Raw genomic sequence first — 25099 nt, 5'->3', positions numbered from 1 at the left:
GTATTCAGACATGCGGCAAGCATTTTAATTAGTTTTGGGGCGAAAATTTGGCTGCCAAAAGGTCAAAGTTGAAAGAGTTGACCTTTGCAGATTCTACCAAATTCCTCCGCCAATTTTGGGTCTAAACACTTGAAATTTTAGATGTAGATTACTTGGACATGGGTAAAATTTTGTATTTTGATTTGAGACTAAAACAAATGTTAAGGGATCAAAATTGGGGTCCAAGTTATATAAAATTGATCCCTGTGGTCGCTACGAAATTACTCAAATTTTGATCTAAACATTTGAAATCTTACATATATTCACACATACGGCAAGCTATGAACAAAGCCGGGCTGAGCTGCTACTAAATAAATATCAACTAAAGGTGCTAATAGCAAATTGGGGACAGAGATTGGTTCACTTATACGAGCGGTACCTTACATATGTTTTTAGTTTTTTTTGTTTTTTTTTCGATTTTTTCAATGGATTATCCGATGGACACTAATCTATTAGATTATATATATAAAAAATAAAAGCTAAACTGCTTTAACAAAAAGGCTAAATTCGTGAAAATTTGGCCTAAAAACGTCACGTTGTTCTAAAATGGACGATAAATTTACTAGAACGTTGCATTAGAAACTGACAAATGTTTAAATATTGTGAGAAATTCTATAATTATAAGCAAGCCCCCTCATTGGCTGATTTGTCCCACCCACTGTCTTTGTTTAGACCAATCAGATTGGTCCATGTTTTTAACCGACAGCGATGTGCTTAGCCGGTCTTTTTGATTCAGGCAATTCCAAACCAACAATCGAACAAGAAGAATGGAACTCAACTCTCTGGATATGAAGCAATTTGGACATCTCTAAATTTTCCTCTCCTTAAGACTTTATTTTTAAGCCTAAATGATTATGCTAAGTTATTATTATATGTCTCTCAGACTTTTTTAAGGTCAGAATTATTAACCTGTCTGTATTTGACTTTCCCTTCAAATGAACATTTATGAACTTCTGTAATGTTGACTCAAGTCGAGAATTCAATCTTTCCATCAGATGGCATCATACTAACCCCCTTCAAACGGCTGCAATTAATCCAATCTTGAAACAGTGCCGTACGCGGATACCAGTTCCTAATGAAGATAAAAGAACTATTACCTTTCAAGGTTGTTACTAGCTCTATTCAGAGGCAAATCAGGCATTTCCTTTTTGAAACGAAGAATGAATAAAATTTGGATCGAATTTTAGAGGTATGCTTTGTTGTAATTGTTATGTTTATTTTTTGCCAATGCCTTGGAGCAAAAAAAAAAAGCAGGCAAGATAAAATAGTTACAATATTAATTTTTCATTTTTTATATCTTTTATTTTTGCTAAGCTATTCGATAATAATCCGCTGGAAAAAAAAATTTAAAAAAAAAAAAAATATATAGGGTACCACTCGTACACGTGAACCAATCTGTCCTCAATCCGTTATTAGCATCTTTAGTTGATATTTTGGATCTAATCGTTGTAACATACTCGCTAATGCTTATTTTAAAATCTATTTAAAGTTTTAGGACGTAGACTTCAAAATACGAACTGTGCTATTTTTAGGTAGGATGTTCAAGTTCAATTCAAGTTTTACACTTCTGTTTTTTGTGCAAGTCTAAAATTAAACTTAAATAATAGTACAAATAAGTCTTCAATGTACGTACCTGTCACGATACAAATTGTCATTCTAAAAATTACATAAATTGATCAAGTAGTGTTTTTTTAAAGAAAATCAATCTTTACAATGACGTGAAAACGGTCTGTCTTGACCCGCCATGTTTAACAAAGACAACAATTCGAACTACCTAGATTGTGTAATGGCCACGACGGTTCTCCTCAACATGTTGTTTCACAAATTTGAGCCTGGTTTTCGTCTACAAAATTTTAATCACCTGATTACGGTGTAACGAGAATAAAATAAACCATTCAGTAAGTTTTTATGGAGTTAGCTGAAAATAAACCAGTTATGTTTGAAATAGGGAATATTTACGATATAAAAAATTATTACCAGGCTAGTGGGTGTTTTGTAACTAACTATTCTGTCCTTTCACCTAACAATTTAACAAAAAAGGTATCGTAAACTTGAATTTAACATAAAAATACTATTTAAAAAGTAGCACGGCAACGCAAGTGCATAAGCACCACTTTAATATATATTTATTTTTTCTGGAGTCAGTCTCCGAAACTGAAGCAGTTTACGATATAAAAATTATATGGGGGTGGGGGTAAATTGACTTAGCGAGATAAAGGACCGTTGGAATAAATTCACAATGATTTAAATTTAAAGTGTTGTTATTTTTAATTCATTTTATTTCCAATTGAGTTTTTATTTTTTCAATTTTGAATAATTTAATGTGCAATTATTTAAAAACAACGAATTTAATGTAATTATTTTTTAAACATACTATTTCGTTTTATTTCCACTTGTGCGTTTTTATTTTTTCAATTTTGAATAATTTCACAACCGTGAATTAATTCGCGTGTACTGGGAAGAAAGTATATATATATATATGGGGGTGGGGGTGAATTGACTTAGCGAGATAAAGGACCGTTGGAATAAATTCAGGGTTTGTATTACTGTACACATAGATTCGAAAAAGTTGTCAAAAAACAAATATATAACAAATGTTATCAAAGGCAAGATGTATTTGAAAATTCAAGATGGCGTCTCACACCCTCTTTAATACCGTAAGTATGGAAAAAGGTGTTATAAATAAAAAAAAAACTATACAAAATACTATTAAAAACCCGCCGAATATATGTCAACCTATGTCACGGTAACATATATTGAGCGAGTTTTTAACAGTATTTTATCCGGTTTTTTATTTATAGCATCTTTTCCCACACTTTCCGTGTTAAAGAGAGAATAAGACGCCATCTTGCATTTTCCAATACATCGGTAAACACTGTATGGTTTTCGAGCTGAATAAACATGTTACATTGAATAAAAACACGAAAAATATATCCAGTTTGGTAGAAAAGTAACTTATCTTGCCTTTGATAACATTTATTTGTTATATATTTGTTTTTTTGGACAACTTTTTCGAATCTATGTGTACAGTAATACAAACCCTAAATTCACAATGATTTAAATTTAAAGTGTGGTTATGTTTTAATTCATTTTATTTCCAATTGAGTTTTTATTTTTTCAATTTTGAATAATTTAATGTGCAATTATTTAAAAACAACGAATTTAACGTAATTATTTTTTAAACATTATTTCGTTTTATTTCCACTTATGCGTTTTTATTTTTTCAATTTTGAATAATTTCACAACCGTGAATTAATTCGCGTGTACTGAAAAAAAGTATTATTTCGTCAGTAGGCACCCCCACAGCCTTGTTTGACACAATAGCAGCAACGTCAGCATTTTGTGTGTTTACCATTTTCTCTGTCAATTTCTATGGATGGGTATTGGTGCTATAATGGTTAATGGAAGTAACTTTTTTTTGCTATCAAATTTTCACATTTGCATTGTAAAATAAATAGATTTTTTAACGAACATCACGAAGGAGAGTTAATAAAATAAAATTAACGTCTTCTGTTGACATTTATGTATATAAAGATAATGTTGCTTAAAGGCCTTCGTACTTTTTTGGAAAAAGGCGCAAAAAATAAAGTTCACCCTCTATCAATTTAAATAATCAAATCAAAACGTTTTTAAGCCGATTTTCGATTTGCGAGTCATTCTATTGCATGAATATATATTTTTTAATATTGGAAACCTGTTATAAAATTGTTTTTGTTTAAACTTCATATTGTGGCATATTGGAATTTATTATCATTTAAACCTTTTTAAAAGTAATTATTTTTTAGATTTTTTTTTTACAAATTATATTACCGAGAAAAAATTATAAATAAAAGGTGTTTATTTACTATTTTAAAAAATAATATTGATTTTATGTCGAATTTTATTTACAAATTTAATTGAAAAAAATAACGGGATATATAACTATTTTTTAATTATTTGATCTTTTCAGCTTTAAAAAATATTGAAATGTTTATGGACCTACATTTATTTTGTTTAGTTTCGTAAAATGAAATATGGAACAGCTAAAAAAAATCCTCTAATATATTTAACGAAACCTACTTTTATTATGCAAGTAATATTGAATAAATATCGAAAATTTCAGGAAAATATAACTATTGACCTTCTTTTAAATGGTAAAAAGTTAGGATGATAATATTAAATTAAATTATAGTGATATTATGTTACATATAGTGGGTGGAAATGTGGCGTGCGTTGGAGGTAGCTATTCGTCAGTTGCGCTATTTATTTTTATTATTTTATTTACTATTTTAGATAGATGAAATAAAAAGCATTTAAAACTACTTAAACGTACTAACAAGTAATGAGCCATGTAGGTAGGAAAGTAACATTATTAGCAATGGTGACATTTATTTATTGTGGTTTTTATTTTTATTTATTTGACACTTTCATTTGTTGGCTTCTCTGCAACATATCCCAAGGAGTTTTCTGTGCGAATTTTAACAGAAACAATTCAATTAAGACAAACCAAAGAAACAAGTAGGAAGTTAAATTTTCTTAACAGAAAACATTTCAAATCCGAATGCACTCCATTCAAATAAGACAAACAAAAAAGAACAAATAAAACTGCCACGTGACGTGTTCAAGTGTTTCCAATTTGGGGGGCCGATTTACTAGAACGTTGTAATTAAAAACTGAGCACCTTTTTAAATGTTTAAATATTGACTTTTTACCCCCCCCCCCTCTTTTTTTTAAATAATAATCAGGCAAATTAGTGTCCAATCGATAATAATCCGCTGAATAAAAAAAAAATATCTGAGGGGAGTGCATTGTATACGTCCGTCCATTTTCTTTTTCTTTTTTTTTTTCGTATAATTAGTTTTCTGGTCTTATTGGATTTAGTCGTGTAGACAGTTTGAAAACAAACAAAAACGTGCTTGTTTACATTCGTAATCTCTCAAACCTACGCATTTCAGGCGAAAACATTACGCATATTACATGCTATGGCGAAATTAACATAAATTCCAAAAATACGAAAAACAATCCAATAAAAGATGTGCTAGATGTATTTTTAATAAATAAGTCATAATTATATTCTCAAAATGCGTTGGTTTATAAATGACGGACCTTTAATTTATAAATTTAAATCAAGGGTTATCTTCCTTGTTTGCTATACTGAATTGGTTTCACATTAAAACATACGGGGGGGTGTAGAACACCTAAAAATATTTCCTCTAATATATTTAACAAAACCTACTTTTATTATGTAAGTTTATTTAATAATGAATAAATATTTTTTTTAAATTCAGGAAGAGATGATGGGTCTGTATTACTATACACATATATTCGAAAAAGTTGTCAAAAAAAAAACAAATATAACAAATAAATGTTATCAAAGGCAAGATAAGTTACTTTTCTACCAAACTTCATTTCAGATGCGCCCCTGTCATAAAAAAATCTACTGTTAATTTTATATGGCTGGCTTGGCCTGGTCTGGCCTGTCCGGTAGGTGTATCAGAATTTTTGTAGGAATTTTTGACACCCCTAACACGAAACTGCGAATAAAATATACAAATCTCGTAATTTCTGTTTAAAGTGGGTTGTTTATTTTCTTTATGAATTATACTTCCAAAATAAACTATTAAAGTTGTTTTAAAAGTAATAGAAATATTTTTTTTAAACAGTAATGAATTTTCCGAACACAATATTTTTCAATTTTTAAACTTTAAAAATCTATAAAAATTTTTCTATTGATTCTATTTTTACGATATTTTCAGGGTCAATGTGAAATATTGTTCTTTCCAATAACCCGAATATAGTATTTTAGACAAACGTTTTTTTTTTTTAATTCACGCCCCGCCCCCATTTTCAAGTGTCTATTAAAAAGTAAATAATTAATTTACTCACCGAAAAGTAAATAATTTACTCACAAATTGAAGAGAAAAGGTCAATAAATAATATATTCAAATTTAAAACAAAAAAAAAACGTAGTGTTTTTTAGAATTTTACCTGTAAAGTTTGAAGTTTATAACCTTTTTTTTAAACCACGTTATTTGTTTTTTCTTTTATTTTTAATGGACACTTTGGTCCTTGCTTCTTTAATTGAAAAAAATTTAGGGCTTGAATTACATTTTTCGAGGAGTTATAAGCTTGGAAAGACATGGGGTCGAATAATTCACGCCTCCCATTTTGAAATGTCTATTAAAAAAGTAAATAATTAATTTATGTACCAAAGTCTTATATATCACAAATTGAAGAGAAAAGGTCAATAAATAATATATTCAAATTTAAAACAAAAAAAAAGTACTGTTTTTTTTAGAAATTTACCTGTAAAGTCCGAAGTTTAAAACCTTTTAAAAAAAAAAAACGTTTGCTTTTTTAAACAAACCTCGGTCCTTGCTCCTTTAATTGAAAAAAAAATTAGGGCTTGAATTACATTTTTCGAGGAGTTATAAGCTTGGAAAGATGGGGTGGAATTATTCACTATTTTCACGAAATTTCTGATACACCTACCTGTCCGGTTGCGCCGTCAAGGCTTTACTATATAAATTATGATGAATAGTCAATAGAGAAAGAGTGGATATACAAGGAATCAAGCTTATAGTCGTTATTTCTACTCCCCAAAGACTTCACACTGGCTCACTAAAAGAATCGGTCAAACTAGCAGAGAGCATTTTCAGTTTTATTTGACCCATTGCTAGCCATTATTAATTTATTTGGGGGGGGGGCTTTAATCCTTTTTTTAAACTAGGAGGATGGGAGCTTAGCTTAGCCGCACTGTTCAAAAAGTTTGGATTTTCCGTTTTCAAAGTGCCATTTTTACTTAAATTCGGTAAAGTATGTAATCTATCATAATCGCCTGAAAAAAAAAAAACAAAAAAAAAAACGCATTTTTAGTCGCAGGCATTCTCATACAGATCTGCCGATCACCAAACACCGAAAATATAATACAAAAGAATTAAACTAAATGTAAGAAAAAAAAATCAGGAACTCTGGTTTTATTTTGTGAAACCGTTTTTCGACTAAATTCTTTACCGGATTTTACCGAGACAATACGAGTAGCCATGCTGGATGATATGTACAAGCATTTTTTTTTTTAATTTCTTCAAACGACATTTTTTTTTTTTTTAAATTTCTTCAAACGACATTTTTTTTTTTTTTAAATTTCTTCAAACGACATTTTTTTTTTAATTTCTTCAAACGACATTTTATTTTTTAATTTCTTCAAACGACATTTTATTTTTTAATTTCTTCAAACGACATTTTATTTTTTAATTTCTTCAAACGACATTTTATTTTTTAATTTCTTCAAACGACATTTTATTTTTTAATTTCTTCAAACGACATTTTATTTTTTAATTTCTTCAAACGACATTTTATTTTTTAATTTCTTCAAACGACATTTTATTTTTTAATTTCTTCAAACGACATTTTATTTTTTAATTTCTTCAAACGACATTTTATTTTTTAATTTCTTCAAACGACATCTTTTTTAAAAATTTCTTCAAACGACATCTTTTTTTTTAAATTTCTTCAAACGACATCTTTTTTAAAAATTTCTTCAAACGACATTTTTTTTGTTAAAAATTTCTTCAAACGACATTTTTTTTCTTAAATTTCTTCAAACGACATTTTTTTTTTATTTCTTCAAACGACATTTTTTTTTAAATTTCTTTAAACGACATTTTTTTTATTTCTTTAACCGACATTTGCATGCTCAACACTAATTCTTGGCACTTGTGCATTTTAGCATCCAAGCAAATTAATTGTTTTCCTTTCAGTTCCGTCCACGCAAGGAAATAATTAACAAAGCCCATTCCTCCCCATATTAAGAACGGTTTTATAATTTGGCTGGAGATATTAAAACGCACAAGCGCCACTTTTCTCAAAGAAAACTTGGAAAATTCTTATTTTAGTCACGTAAATTCTTTAGAGCAAAATGCACTGTTTTCAAATAACTTGGTGTAAAATGTTATGTTCAGCAAATAATACACAAACATTGGATATCAATGTTTAGAACGAGTTTGCGAAAAGCAAAATTATTTCGATTAATTTCTTTTAAAATAATTTGTGTTGCTGCTTATTCAAATTGGCACAAATAACGATAAACGAAAATAAAGAAAAACTTTTATATTGTACCTACTTGTCATGGAATGAAGATCTTATATTCCCAAAATCAAAAATTTTGTTTTTGTTTTTAATTTATGAAAAACAAACTTACCGTTTTTACTGATAAGTGACAGACGAGACCATGATTCTCTAAACTCTTGAGAACATAAGGGGAGATAATCAGTGATTGTTTCAACATTCATAAATGTTGTCTGCTCTTGTCAACAGATTTGTTGCTTTTTTTTTCATCCTCATCAGTAAAATCTGAGTAAAACCTACTTGATAAAATTACGTGATTTTTGGAATGTTTCATCTTCACCCTGTGACTGATACGTACATCAGACATGTTTGTATTTTCTTTGTGTTTAAATGTTGCTATAAGAGCCAATATGAATAAACACTTTTGTATTAATAATAATTAACCAACTTTTTTCTTAAATCCCTGTTTTGGCAAAAAATCCAGATTAAAAATAATTTATATCTAGTTGATTCATCTTTAAGGCATGATTGATTATCATTTGTAGAAAAATGATGTCCACCTTCAAGTTGTATTGTCAAAAACAGGAAATTATTTGATCATCTTCCTTTTTGGACTTCGCACTTTGACTTTCCGATAAAAAAAAAGGGTGAATTAAAGCGGAGGCCAAGAGGGAGATAACTGAATAACATTTGTAGTTTCCAAAGCTACAACTTTGACATGGGCACCATTTTTCCACAAAAACGATACTTTAACGTTACTAGAAGCCGACGAGATAGAAATTATTTTTAATCTGAAATTTCTGCTAAAACATGACTTTAAACAATGATCATTACTGTTACCGACAAATTATTTGGTCAATGTGCGCTGGTTGTGGTTGTTCAACCGAAGACCTACTTTTAGACTCTACTAGATTTAAGGATAATCCGACACGCTACGAATGAATATTGCCTTTAAATTTATCGTCCACAAATATATATATATATATATATATTTTTTTTTTTTTTTTTTTTTAGTAATGACGCATTCAGTGTGCAATCTTATTGTCTAATATTTTGAATTGTCCGCCATGTTCATTAATAGAATAAAGTTGTTCATGACGCATGCGCAAACGCTGTTCCAGTTTTGCAGTTGATTACAAGTGCACTGCTTTTACTGAGTACCTAATTGAAGAAAGTCTCCATCATAAAAGAATTCAACCGGCTTGCTCTTATTTTATTTTTTTTTTTTTAATATAGAAGACTTTCCTGCAAAGAGTTGCTTTTTAGGGAGATTACCACGACCACTCGGTAGCTGTTTTATTACCCCCAACTTCCCCATGTTAAGACCGGCTTTCGGAATGAACACCCAAACCTCCCATCCCATTTTTTTTTTTTCACTTCTTTCCGTATTCAGAAAGTTTTTTCTTAGTTTTCTTTTCGTTTGCACATGCGCACAACCTGCAGTTTCTCTTAGCTGACAGACAAAACTACTACAGGAAAATATTTAAAAGGTGATATTCATTCGTAGCGGTCCGGATTAACTCTCGGTTGGACAACCAGTGCACATTGACCAATTATTTTTTAAAAATTAGTCAAAACATTTGTTTTATCTACTTATTTTTGAGTTATTAAAACATAATTTTTATGAAAGATTGGGTAAAATTGCATTTTTCTTAGATGCTATAAAGTAGACAATAAGAGTTCATACACAGGGGACCTAACTTGAAACGTATATTTTAGATTGAACCGGCATTTGTAGCTAATAGCGATACCTTTTTTTTTTTTTTTTACTAAAAACAAAATAGCAGTTGTTCTACTCGATGATTTTTGTAATTTTTGGATATATTACTATTTTCGACATGATAATTAAGTACATAATATTGTTTTTGCTTTAAGCAAATATTTAAAAAAAAAATTGATCTTTCGACTATCTTAGCAAGCATAAAAACTTCATATAATTTTTTTTTTATTTACTTTATCGTAAATAATGTGCGGTAGCCATTTTAAACTGACACATTTACTTTTTACGAGTTTTTAGCTAACAAGATGGCCGCCAACATGTGAAATCATAAAAAAAAACTGCCGGCGGTCATCTTGTTAGCCAAAAACTCGTAAAAAGTGAATATTTGCGATGAAATAAAGAGCATTTACAATCGCACACATTTTTTTTAATGGGCCAGGTATATAGGAAAATAACTTCTATAGGCTATGGTAACATTTACTTATTTTATATTTAACTGCGCAATTCACAACTGCTTTTGATTCATTTCCCAACGCTATTTCCTTTAAAAGAATTCTTGTCGGTAATAGTAATGGTAACTATAAGTTGTTTGAGAACAATGGCGAAACCTATTTTACTGTAAATAAGAATTTACCTTTTTCTTTTTCTACAAAACACCAGCATTCGACGGTTGGTTGAAAGCACATTTTTAGGGTTCATGAATTGAATCACAGACAGACAATTATTTTTGCATTCAAGGGAGGAGGGGTTTAATAATTTGGTCAATGTCAAAATTCTTTCCAATTCAAAAACAAAAAAACAACTTTACAATCACCTTTCAAATGAATACTTTTAAAGGTTTTCGGGTATGCTGAAAACGAAAACTGCATTTAAATTTGGCGCAAACATATTTTTCCGTACCTTTTTTTTACATCAAAAATATGCACGCCTGCGTGTACAGAAATGGCCACTACTTATAACATAAGGAATTACATAGCTTAATATCCGGAAAACTAATTGTTTGCAGGAAATTTAAATGCAGTATTCGTTATCTGAAAAGTCATTTTAAAAAGTGATTGTTCCTATTTACTTGCCTTCCCACGAGGACAGAGTTAGACACAAGATCTGTTTTTAATGTGAGGAAAATCCAGCTCCCCAAAAGGGGCACTATAAATAAATTAAAATTGTCTCGGTCATTAAGGATTTCTTCATTGACCAAGGACAGAAAAGGTGAAATGTAGCATCAGAACAGATACTACACTTTGTTACTAGCCAAAAGGCGAGATTGTTAAGTAAAAATTTACCGGAATGGCATTGCTTAATATCCGGAAATCTACTTGCTTGCAACAAATTTAAGTGTGATATTCGTTTTCAGCATACCCAAAAAACCTATTCAAGTTGTCATTTTAAAAGGTGATTGTTAAGTAAATAAAATTCAGGCAGACCAAAAAACAAACAAATCATCACTTAGTGGCTGGAAAGTGAGTGCTCATTTTACGTTAAATTTATATAGAAAAAGTTCTGAAAAAGTAATTTCTTCATATCATGAAAATTATTTCTCTGCACCACTTTTAAATGTTATATTCGTTTTCAGCACCCCCAAAAACTTTTAAAGTTTTGCTTTTGGAATTGGAAAAAATCTTAAGGAAGAAAAGAACGCATTTCTTCCATTCTTCAAAGAACATGTCAACAAAACAAAAACGGGGTTCGAGGAATCGGATGTAAATGACGATTGAAAGAACATTACCATCATCAGATGAACTGCGGCCAGTAACTGAAAGAGAAAGCAATTTAAACCAAATATTAAGTTGAAAGGCCAACAAGAGAAGCTTTTTGAAAATGGTGCACATGTTATGAAGGAAGCTGGAAGTAAAGGAGAGAGTACAAAAGAAGCAATAGGAAGAGTTCGGAATAAAGGGAGATAATCCGAATGAGAGATTAAAGGAGGGTTATCATTAGACAGGGAATAATTAATAATTTTGATAAAAAATTAATAGATTAAAGAAAGATGAAAAAAAAAAACTGATCTTGACAGAACCGGACAAGTAATACCTGCCGTGTCATCGGCCAGAGAATAAGAAATCCTTTCAGACTAAATAAATTTTATTTTTTTGCCCCAAAATCTAGTATATTCCTTTTTTGGAAATGGATTTCCATGCATTAAATTCAACTTCGCGTGTAACTTTGCCCTCTTGTAAATAAATAACACGATAACGTTTAATTTTTATTATTAAAAACAATTTCTTAAAGATAGAACGCTTAGCAATAAACTATTACCTGGTATCCACGTTGACTGTGAGAACATTTCCTATCGAGAATTCAAAACACTCAATTGTATAAAACTATGTTTTAATATCTCTTAACATAATTTATTGCTGTTTGATCATAAAAGGACATTTTTTTTTTCAAAATTTTTTTTATTACATTTTCACCCCAAACAAGGCAAATTGCCACTTTGGTGTAGGAGGCTACTATCAAGGGCAACAACTACTGGGGTACTATGTAGAGATTTGGGCAGCAAGATGTCGGTTCACGTTACACTTGAACTTCTGCACGTCAGTACTGTTCGGGAAGCAGGGACCTGGAATGGAATTCCACAGTCGAGGAGTTCTGGGGAAGAAACTATTGGAGTAGAAAGATCTTTTACATCTAGGGATCTCTACAGTGTGGGGGTGGGATTTAGCAGCCTATCGGGTTTGTCGAGGGTGCTCGCGTCGTGGGAGCACAAGTGATTGCAGTTCGTCAGAGCATCACCACTAAAATACTTGTAGAACAGGCAGAGGGATGCAACATTTCGTCGATGGGACAGAGGCTGAAGCTTAGATGCCAGTTCAGGGCCTATCAAGTTTGCGACTCTCTTTTGAACCTTGTCCAGGAGTGAAAGACTAGTAGCAGATGCACCAGTCCAAATGTGACAGCAATACTCCATACATGGACGAATGGTGGCCTTATAGAGGTACAGGATACTTTCGGGTGTTAGTAGTTGTCTAGCACGGTAGAGAGAGCCCACCTTTCTTGCAGCGGCCCTGGCAATGCCTTCAATGTAATTGTTCCAACTCATGTTTCCTGTGAACGTTAGGCCAAGGAGTTTGAAAGATGGACTCTCAGATAAAGAGTCGTTGGCCATTGCTATAGGTGGTTGAGAGGGTTTCTTGTAATTACTGAATGAAACTAGTTTAGTCTTGGCAGCATTTAACGCGATCAACCACTTTTGTCCCCATTCCACCACAGATTGGAGGTCTTCCTCTAGTGTTTCTGCCATTTCTTTAGAAATGTGTTCATTCATCTTCCTGTCGTGCCTGCCATGGAGTGTAGTGTCATCAGCATATATACCCATCTCAGAGACAATTTTGTCGGGGAGGTCATTTAGGAATATCAGAAACAATAGAGGTCCTGGGGCACTCCCGCATTTATATCATATTGTTTAGATGTACGACCGTCAAGGGCAACCTGGATTTTTCTCTTATCTAAGCAGCATTTAATTATGTTAAGTATTCTACCAGTGATACCGTATGATCTAATTTTCCTGAGGAGAACCTCATGCCATAACCTGTCAAAAGGCTTAGATATATCTAGAGCTACCGCTCTGCCCTCCCCCGCTTTGTCCAGTGAATGGTATATACGTTCAGAGATTAAAGTTAGGATGTCTGCTGTGGAACGGGCTTGTCTAAATCCATATTGTTGGTCAGTCAGAAGTTTAGCATCTATAAGGTGATGGACTAGAGCATGGTTAATTAAGGTCTCAAATATTTTAGCAAAAAGTGGAAGGAGGCTAATGGGGCGATAATTTGATGGGTCAGTCCTTTCGCCAGAATTCTTGAATACTGGTACAACAGAAGCAGTTTTCCAACAGCTCGGAAAGCAAGCTTCATTAAGGCATTTGTTGTAGAGTTTGGAGAGAACTGGAGCTACTTCGGCTGAGCACTTTTTTAATAGCACAGCTGGGATGAGATCAGGTCCACATGCTTTTGAAGTGCCAAGGTTTTTATGATGGCATGCACCTGAGCAGGGGTGATTTTCAGATCGTCTAGTGTGGCGTCTGTCCGCAAAGGAAAGTCAGGTAGGGGTGGTTGGAAGGGTCCAGTGTGGAGTGAGGCAAACCGACTGGCAAGCATGTTAGCTTCTTGGTTGCTGAGGAGACAACCTCGTGATTGTTGGTTAGTGGGGGAATTGTTGATTGCCCATTATTTACTACACTGTTCTAGATTTTCCAGAAGTCACGAGTTCCTAGTTTTTGTGCTTCGATGCGTTTTTTAGTGGTTTCCGTAAACTCTCTCTTAGCTGTCACTATTTCTTTCTTAACGTTATTTCTAGCTTGTATATACTTCAGTCTGTTTGAACAGGACTTATGTCGGTTAAATCTGCGGTATGCATGCTGCTTTTGAGCAATGGCAGTTGCGCAAGTCGAAGTAAACCATTGGGGAGAGTGGGGCTTACTATAAAATTTCTGCATTAGAACATGCGCTTCGATTGCAGTTTTGAAACAGTCAGTGGTCTCGTTTTCACACTGTTCAGCAGGGAGAGAAAAAATATTTCCCCATGGGACATCTCTGATTAGTTCCCAGATGGCTTCCCAGTCAGCCTATTTATAATATCTCGTTGTTTTGAGCACTGGCTCTTCAGTTTTGGCTCTAGAGTTTAGGGCGATTTCAACCATTATTACTGCATGATCAGCGTTCCCAAGTGGGCTGTGGGCCGTCGTTATGCAATCATCGGGAACTGTGGTCAAAAACAGATCTAGAAGTGATGCATGTTGTGCTTCCTGGCCAGGGAAACGGGTTGGAAACGTAACAATTTGTGATAGGGAGTGAGATATAGTGAAGCCATGAGGCGTGCTGCCCGCTGCATCTGTGTAAGTAGAGAATCCAAGCCAGTTTTTGTGGTGGACATTAAAGTCACCAAATACATGTACTTGTGCGCTTGTGTCGAGGGAGAGTGCCGTGTCTATGCTGTCAGAGACTTTGTTTATTATGGTGCAGTCCTGAGTCGAGGGAGAGCGATAGAGAAAATAAAATTAGCTAATGTTGTATTGCATGTTTAGTCTAAAGCACATAAAGGCTTGATCATCCGTTTCTAGGTTTGTTTCTCTAGTCAGCGGGAGGGTATTTCGAATGTAAACTCCAAGTCCGTGCATGTGTCTGTCAGAGTCCTTACGGCAGAGTGGGAGATATCCAGGCATGTTAAAGTGGTTAGAGGGGATGGAGGAGTGTAGGTTAGTCTCACTTAGTGCTAAGATATCCGGGGTATTTGTTAAGAGAAATGCTTCAACATCAGCTAAATTAGTTTTAAGCCCACGGATATGGCTGCCTGTTTGCAATGTTTTGTTTGTATATTGTCTAATATATTTTATTTTTTAGGGAAGTAAAATAGACAAGTAAATTAGAATTCATTTTCTGTACTAAAAATACTTGAAACTAATTATTTAAGAAATATTTTTACATATAATAACTGCAGACTAAAATAGTTGATTTCTAAAATCGAAATTAATATTGTTTATATAAATGTAAAAATAAAACGTTAATTTTAATATGTGAATTTTGGAAATGATGGTGCAGTAGCCATTTACAGTATAAATTTAACATGGGTACATGTAGAGTACAAACTCATTTTATAAAAGAATGAAGAAGCTATAAACTCGATGTACTGTGGCAGACATGATACGATAGATCATGAGAAAACGCAAGTTTTGCTGATTAATCCGTGCAGATAAAGTTTTTTCATCCAAAACTAAAGATACTAATGGATGAAGTGAAATGTTTCACTTGTAATGATGAAAATAGTTGTGGACATTTTAATTTGATATTTTCTTTGCTTTAGCATGAAAGCGATTTTAGTAACTGATGGTTTATTTAGCACTACATTGACAATTGATCAATGAATTTGAAAACAACTAACCTCATTATGAAACGGATATTCATAAACTGTGTAAATCTAAGTATTTAGATATAGTTATGCTATTTCATTCTCAACCTCGATAGACCAATGCAAATTCTATTTCAAACTTAAGCATGAAAGACCAAAGAAAATTCTATTTCAAACTTAAGCATGAAAGACCAATGCAAATTCTATTTCAAACTTAAGCATGAAAGACCAAAGAAAATTCTATTTCAAACTTAAGCATGAAAGACCAATGCAAATTCTATTTCAAACTTAAGCATGAAAGACCAAAGAAAATTCTATTTCAAACTTAAGCATGAAAGACCAAAGAAAATTCTATTTCAAACTTAAGCATGAAAGACCAACTATGAATATACTTATGGACAGAGTCTCTTATAGTGATGTGTGGACAAATCCAAGAACAACCAGATTATGACCAAATAGAAGAAAGATTCTCAAATGTATTAGAAGTAATGAAGAGGGATGGGTAGGTAGAGCCAAAAAATATTTAGATTAGAGAAGCGAATTTTCGAAATAGCAAAGAATGTAGAAGAAAACAAAGAGAAAAAAAGAAAGAAATTAAAAATGGAGACAACATATAATCGAAAAAGCTCTTGAAATAATTATTCATGCTTGAAGATTTGTTTTAATTATTACTGTTCAATAATGCATTTATACGACAGGCAGAGAGAGAGAGGGGGGGGAGGGGAGTAGTTCAAAGTCGAGATGTTCAATAAGAAATTTTTCAAACAGCCAGAAGTTCAATTTATAAATATTTAATTCATCGTTTTTGAGCAAGAGAAAATATAATCTTATAGACGTTCAGAAAACATGGCAAAGCGAATGCATAGAAACATCTTTCATGAAAACAAGATCAAATATGATTTCTTTCTCATATTGAACGAAAAACATTGAATTATTTTTAAGCTTATTAAAAAATACTGATAGCCAGTGACGTGCAGAGAACTTTTTCAGGGTGGGTGATCAAGTGGACCCCCCCCCAAAAAAAAAACAGTGTCTTGATGAGGCACAGGCCAATAATACATTCCTCTTACAGGAGTAAAAGGGGCAGGTTCTTGGGCACCACTTTCACCTCCAACCTCTGCACGTCTTAAAAGAATTACCTTTTGCTTGTTGTTTTACACGGCGTTGCCCAGGATACATTGAAGTCATTTTTACTTTTTAATTGTACCTGTTAGCGTTGCCCGGGATGCAGTGTAATCATTCTACTTTTTACTTGTTATCTATTTATCCATTTCTAAATTAAAAGGTAGATAACTCCTATTATATTCTTCAATTTAAAATCATATCCTCCACTTTTTATTTTTAGATAATTAAGAATATTATATGCGTAGTCATCTGTATTGGAAGTTTTAAAATAAACTGTTGAAGCATATCATATTGCCAATAACACAATAAAATTTGAAAATTCGTTTGTGAGTAACAAAGTTTGCTTTGTCAGCTTCAATGCTATTTAGGTTTGACTTTGAAAATCCGGCGAGATGACTTTATTTGTATTATTTGGATTCTTCGGACTGCTGTTTCCATCTTAAGTGTTATTTTCACAATGTCTCAGCCAGTATAACCTCCTACCTTCTTTAGGCGTATCTTGTCGAATTCTGGAATCTTTTCGTCAAACTTGGGAATCTGCACAGAATTTCAAACAGAACACTTTAATTTACGGAGGTTAGCATGCTCTCGGTTTGTAACCGATGACCAGGTAGAAGCACAGCCATCTAGATAATAGATGTCTCTCAGTGATGGTGATAAAAGCCTCAAATAGTTTGAAATTGTATTCTTAGTATCGCCCGCACTAAGAATCGAGCCTTCAATCTCCTGAAGAGTGTCACTTAGAACTGAATTTTACCTTGTACTTTATCCGCTATACTACGGATCCATGCACAATGATAAAGTACTAGGTAAGATTGAGTTCTAAGTGAAATTCTTCTAGAGGTTGAAGGTTCAAGCCTTAATGCGGGTAATACTAGGAATACGATTGTGAATTACTTAAGATTTCTATTAGGTCATGGCTGACAGAAAGAGATCATACCACCTTTGTTGGTTAAATGAAGGGTTCTGTTCAAAATTCTGTACAGCTTTCAGAATTCTGCAGAAAGAAAGATTTCAGGGTTCGACAAGATACACCTGAAGAAGGTCAGAGGTTACATCGGCAGAAAGATCGTGAAACTAACACTGAAGACGAGAATAGTAGGCCGAATAGTCGAAATAATGGAAATTATCCATCCTCAACTAAAAAATTCAGAAATATAAAATAACGTTATGTTAAATGTGTATGAGAGAGAATGGGAGTTCTGAATTGTCATTATTTCTGTTATGAAGTTATTGAAGCAGTTTTATTGTCATTTTGCTTCAAAGAATCCACCCTTTTCACCCATGATATAATGCTGCTTCTCTTATTATCCAGGAAATGTTATTCTCTGCAGTTCGTAATAACATGAAAGTTCAGCCGTTCAAATTTTACAAATTTAGAGATTAGCATGCAGACAAACAATTAAATCAATGTTTATCGAGAAGTATTCCTCGAGCATGTAATTCAAATGAAACTATTTTGATTTCGTTTGATGATATTCTAAATTTATTAGACTAAATAAGGTCACATTTATTTCGAAAATTAATAAAAAGAAATCATTTAAAATATAATTTTTTTTAATATTTCATACTAAATCAGATATGAAGAAAGTGTCAAAGAAAAAAAAAATATTTCAATTTTATTACATTTTCTGTACAAAACTACTTACGAGATCAGACATTTTCTACTTTTCTTGCCATGCACATATTTCTGCTACAGACACAAACAATGAACAACAAAATTACTGAAAATACAACATTGATACAAAGAGACGAGAATTTTTATATAATAACTAGCTTCCTGTGTCCCGACATTGCCCAGGAAAGTAGATTAACTGAATAAAGTCCATGTCCAAACTGAACGATACGTCATCAATGAAAGTTTATTATTTTGAATAGTACGCAGAAAAAAATAAGACTCACTCTCTCTACCAAATGAGTAATGACTGCATATCTGTTCTTGGAAATGAACGAAGTAGTCAACAAAAAGAATTTAACAAGAAACTGGGGACAACTTTTTAAAATGTTGAACGAAGTAACTTTACACAGGCTTTAAGATTATATATATATATATATATATATATATATATATTTATTTGAATTATTTGATATACTGTTTTCATCTTGAGATTATATATAATTCATACATATATATTTTTCAAAGCCAGTTTAGTATATGAAATAAAGACAAAATCCAAAATTGGTCGCTTTCTGCTCGCTATATCTTGCCCTCTTTTTTATTTTCCTCTTTGCTACGGATTAAATATTTTTGCTATGTGTGTGTCATTCCTTTTTGAACTATTCCGATCTTTTCAGTCTTTCTTTTACTACATTCGACTATTAGTAAACAAAACGAGAGAGCAAGAGATTCATGGAAGCGAGAGAAAACGGGTTCAAGTAAAAGTTTAAGGAGATCACACAATATACAGTGAAAGAGGAAGAAAGATATTGATAGAAATTCTAAAAAGAATGGGTCACTTGTCAGTTAATTGCAAATTACAGCTAACAAAACGGATTATTTTTTCAAATACAATTCAATCCCAAAACAGAGGAATATTTCAACATGTATTTATGTGATTATAATACATAAGTAGAGACCTTAGAGAAACAAGCATCGAGTAAATGATCAGCATTAACAAAATAAACATCTTGAAATGATAGAACATATACATTTCGTGTACATATGTGTTTGAATTTCGATCGCATTATCTAAGGTCTCTCCACTGGCATAAGTAAGCGGAAGAAATTCAGAGAATTATTTTTTTTAAAATTCAAGAGTATAGGAATTTGGTTGAAAGTTGGTTCAAGAAGTAAATATAATGTTGCCATCATATATATATATATATATATATATATATATATATATATATATATATATATATATATACACCTATATATTAAAAAGTTAACTTGGTTCAGTGATGATTCAAAATGTCTAAAGCTTTAATACTAAGATGCTTCAGAGAGTTATTTTTTTTTTTTTTTTAGTAACTAAGACATAAATTTTTTTTTTTTTTTAAACTGCCCTTAAACATTTATCTCTGACCGTAGGCATGGATTTTTTTCCTGGATATAAAATCAAATCTCAGTCTACGTTGTTTAGATTAGTGCAAGTCAAAGAGGATTATTTAAACGTTTTCAGCTCAAACTTGAACGTTTAACTCGGTAAGAAAATGTTCCTTATCTTTAGAAAGATTGAAACTAGTCGACTTCGAAACCACATTTTTTTTTTTTTTTTTACATGGAGTTCACCACTTATCAAGGCCCAATGGCCACTCAGGGATAAGGGTTATTGTGTGTACAGTAATCAAAGGGATTGTGTAGCAATAGTATTAGAGAATTTGTAAGGTGTCATTACTTGGGGGGGCGGTCCATCAGGAATTTGTTTGTGTTGGACTTGAAGACATCCAGGTTGAAGTCGGGAGGGAAACAGGCAAGCGGACAGAGTTCCACAGGCGTGCAGTTCTGAGAAAGAAGCTTTGTTCATGGTAGCTATGTTTTGATTTAGGCACAGATAGGGAGTGGGGAAAATTATTAATGGTGGTTTCAGCTAGTCGGGTGTTTTTTGAAAAAGATTGGCGAGGGGGGACCAGAGAATGGAGCTCAGACGAGCACCTGCCATGGAAATAACGATAGAACAATGACAGGCTCGCTATGTCTCTTCTGTGGGAAAGAGGTTGCAGGGTAGAGAAAAGGGCATCCCCCACCAAGCCACAGAGTTTATTTTGTACTCTGTCAAGGCAGGATAGGCTGTTTTTAGCAGCCCCCGCCCAGATGTGGCAGCAGTACTCCATCTTTGGACGTACTTGGCTCTTATATAGATAGAGAATTGCATCAGTAGTGAGATATCTTCTGGAGCGGTAGAAGGATCCCACCATTTTCCCAGCGACCTTGGCCACAGACTTGATGTATGTGTTCCATTTAAGATCAGGTGTAAAGGTCAAACCCAGGAGCTTATCAAAGCCAGGGGCCTCCCTTAGACGAGAACCATCCATTTCAATTGATGCCAGATGGGGATCAGAGCGTTTATGAAGTAGAGATAGGAGCTTGGTCTTAGGTGCATTAAAGGTAACCAGCCATCTCTTTCCCCACTGTACCACACACTCAAGATCAGAGGAGAGTGAATCAGAGAGAACATCATCATTTACAGCCTTTGATGTGTTGCCATAGATGGTCGTGTCATCAGCATAGATGTAAACAAAAGATTTTAGTATGTGTTTTGGGAGATCATTGATGTAGATCAGGAAGAGAGTTGGGCCCAGTATGGACCCCTGAGGGACTCCAGCATTAATACTGATTTCTGCCCATCAACCACTACTCTTATGAGCTTATCTGAGAGAAATGACTTAATGATAGAGAAAACATTTCCAGTTATACCGTAGCTGGAAATCTTGTGTAGTAGGCCTTTATGCCAAACCTTATCGAAGGCCTTTGATATATCGAGAGCAATTGCCCTAGAAAGGAAGCCTTTGTCGAGAGATTCGCTAATCCTATGAGATATAACCGTTAGCACATCTGCTGTAGATCTAGCAGAGTGGAAACCATATTGCGTGTCGCTAAGACGGTTATTTCTGCTGAGGTGGTTGACTACTTCTCTATTTATTGTGGATTTCAGCAACTTACTCATGACACACAGGAGACTTATTGGTCTGTACTGAGAGGGGGATGACTTATCTCCTGAATTCTTAAATACAGGGCATACTGATGAGGTTTTCCAGGGTGTTGGGAAGCACTTCTCCTTAAGGCAACGCTTAAACAGTTTGGAAAGTATGGGGGAAAGTTCTGGTTGTAATTTTTTTAACACTATAATTGGAATACCGTCGAGACCAGTTGCTTTACTGGAGTCAAGGTTCTTGATTAGCTTGGCGACCTCACGCACAGATAGTTGAAGGTAATGTATAAATTCAGCAATGGATTAAGACATCATTGCATACTAGAATAAAAGTCACATTGGATAACAAAGTATGATGAGTGTATGCAAATGCTGAGCCGTGTGTGAAATGACGTCATTGTAAGGATCAAGAAAAAGATTATAAAAAGAACGTGTGACATTTGAGAGAACAGAGGTCAGAGAGAAGTAGCACAATCACGTTTTATTCAGGGGAAAATACCCGAAAAAAAAAAAAAAAACTGAGTCAGGTTATTACTTGTCCTATGTTCTGCGACAACATGTTAGGTCCGAAGCGTCCACATATATGAACGTGTAATGTAACACATTGGATAACAATACAAAAAGACTTCAGCAATAGAAATTACTAATTTAAACTACATGAAAAAAGATATGTAGTTTCCAATCTAATAAATCCCTCACAATCAACTAAGCTCCCACTCCTGTCCTATCACTGCAACATTGCACCCTGTTCCTGTTTTAGACATTTTAATGTGATGTGTTCTGATGAACTCCTAGCACTTATGCCCCCTCAACCTACATACCCCCAACAAACCTGACAAGCAAAAAAATATCCCATCGTTTCATTGAAGATGTTCCTATATGTTGCAAAGCCTTCTACTCTAATAGCTTTGTCCTCGTAGACTGCTAGACTTTGGAATTCCTTCCATGTTTCCTGCTTCCCTGACTGAAGTACCCTGTTAAAATTTAAATGTAATGTGAATAAATATCACACTTCTCAATTCCCTACATAGTGTCCCTGTGGACATTGTCTCAAATAGAATCCCCTAACACATAAGTGGCAATATATCTTGTTTGGGGGCGAATAAGAGTAAAAACAAAAAAGTAAAAATAAGATTTACTTTTGGTTTACTCATTTGTTGTGTGTTTGCATTAAAATATTTAAGTTATAAGCATTTTAAGTTCAATAATTATTGGTTACTAGCAGGGCCTGTGGAAATTCCACGGAATGAGAAATATATTTAATCAACAAATGTTTTGATGAAGCTGATTTTCTAGATAGTATAAAAAATTGTTTTTTTTTTTTACAGAAAACTAATACACAATAAATATGAGTTTAACATTCCTATTAAAATAGTGTCCATCACATTTAAAATATAGAACGTACCCAAACGAGATAAATTAAGTACTAATAAATATTCTGAAAGTAATATTGTGTTACATAGTTCAATACAAATATTTTGTTGTTCTCTTAGTCCGTACGTTACGCTTTAAAAACGGCCAAAGCCAATTTTTGAAAGCCAAACTGCTTTTAAAAAAATCCATGACATTTGTTTGTTTTTTTTTAAGCAGTTTTGCCTTTTTCAAAAAGTAACGTATGGAACTAACTAAGGAAGGAACAATATATAAAACAAGCCGAGCATGCGACACCCCCCTCCCACAAGTGATTAAGTTTGGAAAAAGACCAATTTACTTTCATCATAACTAATGTTTGTGCAAAATTGTTAAACAATTTAAGGTGTTATTGAGAAAAGTGTGAACAAATGATTTTGGATCAATTTTACCCTTATAATGACCCCTAGGGGGGAGGCAACTTGAATTATCCCAAAAAATCCATTTAGGCAAAAATTTACTTTCACCATGACTAATGTTTGTGCAAAATTAAAAAAAAAAAAAAAAAAAATTCCAAGGCATGGTTCTTAAGAAAAGTATGAACAAACGAACGGGAGAGAATTACCAGGTCCAATCCTTCCTTTCCAAACTGTATATTTTTCAAAGTAATTTATATCCGCAATCGTAACGTCTAATCATTTCTTCTGTTAGTTAAGCACCATTCTATTCACCAGAGAAGTAATGTCTGCGCATTTATTCTTAGAAATGGACAATGTAACCAGGGTGCAAAAAAATTGGCATATAACTGTAATTCATCTTTAAAGTATTCAAAAACTAATTTATTATTATCCTCGAAAACACTATTTCTTAGCATGTGTTCTGATACTACACTTTATTTGTTTTATCTTCAGTTAGTGAGAGATCATTCTAGACGGAGGTAAATTTTATTCTTGTCCCAACCCAGAGTGGTGACCTTCGCCACAATTAAAAAAAATCGACCTTACTCTGCTATTGTGACAAAGCAAGTAATTAGGGCCACTAATAATATCGTTTGCATCTTGCAGCTGTTATTTTATGCAAATTATTAGTAGTACATTATTAGTAGTACATTATAATAATGAATCTTTGATGTAAATGTTCATGCAACTGTAGCAGAAAACGAAAGAGTGAGACGAACTATTGACAGGTTTTCATGAAGTCACCCATCCTCATTGCTAAATGAGACAACGTCTTGTGTGTTGAATATTCAGAAGTTAATCGACGTGAACACAACACCATCTGGTTACAGGAAAGAGTAGCACCCCTTTGATTTGAACAAGCAATTATGCAAATTATTTGCCAACAGAATGAACTTATAAATGAGCAATTAATTTTGCTATCAGTCATTCCTGCACTTCATTTTACTTGTTCTGCCAAACTCCTTCGTAATCGGTATTCTTAGTCGGGTTAGCGTTAATCTCTTGTGTTTCTGATCTAATTGTGAAAGTTTCAGTATGACTAGCCAAATTTAAGAGGTTCCAATTTCATCATAAATTACTACAGAAACAATTTAATTTTTTGTTTTTTTTTGTTTTAATATTAACCTAGCATGAACAGTTTCTTTCCAAGAATTTCCTATCTGTGGACCATATTATCAGCCGATTGATTTCCTGAGAGTTATAACATGGTCGTTTTCAAATATAATCTCCGCAAATACTTGTCATAAACGATCCTCATAACTTCAGTGATTTTATTCATCATTTTCAATCCTCTTATAATATTCATCATTTAACTGAGAATCTATTCATATTAACATTTATTCTTGAGTGTAATAAATGTATTAAAAAAAAACAAAAAAAAAAACAGGTATCTGCTGTTGAATCTCTGTAACCTAACTCCTGACCCTACACCATGTTGTCCACCACTTTTACCCTGTTTTTCTCTTTTTTAATTTTATCCCGATTTGTTCTGAATTTGTTGTGCCCTAAATTTGTACATTTTGTGGATAATGCCGATATTGGGTTCTTGCTAGAGCAAACTTGGCACCACCAAAATAAATCTGATTGAGTGTTAAGTCTTACTTAAAAATTGCATACTTGAAGAAAAAAAAAAAGCCGATTAACCTTTTCAGTACTGTATGTTATTTGTGTTATTCAAACTACTGCTCTCATTATGAGTGTTATTCACACAACGTTTCGGATGATGTAACCTCTGATCTTCAGGTGCATCTTGTTGAACGCGGTATTTCTGTCACATACGGGAATCTGCATAAAATTGTGAACGGAAAATTTTATTTTCAAAATTCCATGACAGTTCCACAGTTTGACAGACAGATTCCTGAGTATAAAACAAACCCCAGGAATGTCAACGGTAACATTGGCCGAAGCGTTGTGAGAATAACACAATAT

At 33.0% G+C, this 25099-nt stretch overlaps 1 protein-coding gene across 16 annotated transcripts in view; it reads right to left on the bottom strand.

The window, feature by feature from the left end:
• LOC145284430 (lachesin-like) overlaps positions 1-25099 on the bottom strand; it is a 1332212-nt gene that overhangs the window by 616578 nt on the left and 690535 nt on the right. For 12 of the 16 annotated variants that reach the window (XM_080133226.1, XM_080133240.1, XM_080133228.1 and 9 more), the window contains one exon: positions 11532-11558. The exons of the other annotated variants lie outside the window; for them this stretch is intronic. In XM_080133226.1, coding sequence (XP_079989352.1) covers positions 11532-11558 — 27 coding nt within the window. The remainder of the gene's footprint in view (positions 1-11531; positions 11559-25099) is intronic. 16 annotated transcript variants of the gene reach the window in all.

This window comes from Euprymna scolopes, chromosome 9 (genome assembly GCF_053919585.1).
Source record: "Euprymna scolopes isolate OS-2025 chromosome 9, ASM5391958v1, whole genome shotgun sequence".
Classification (NCBI taxonomy): Eukaryota; Metazoa; Mollusca; class Cephalopoda; order Sepiida; family Sepiolidae; genus Euprymna; species Euprymna scolopes.
The sequence above is the reverse complement of the archived record's forward strand: the minus strand, read 5'-3'. Positions and strand labels throughout refer to the sequence as shown.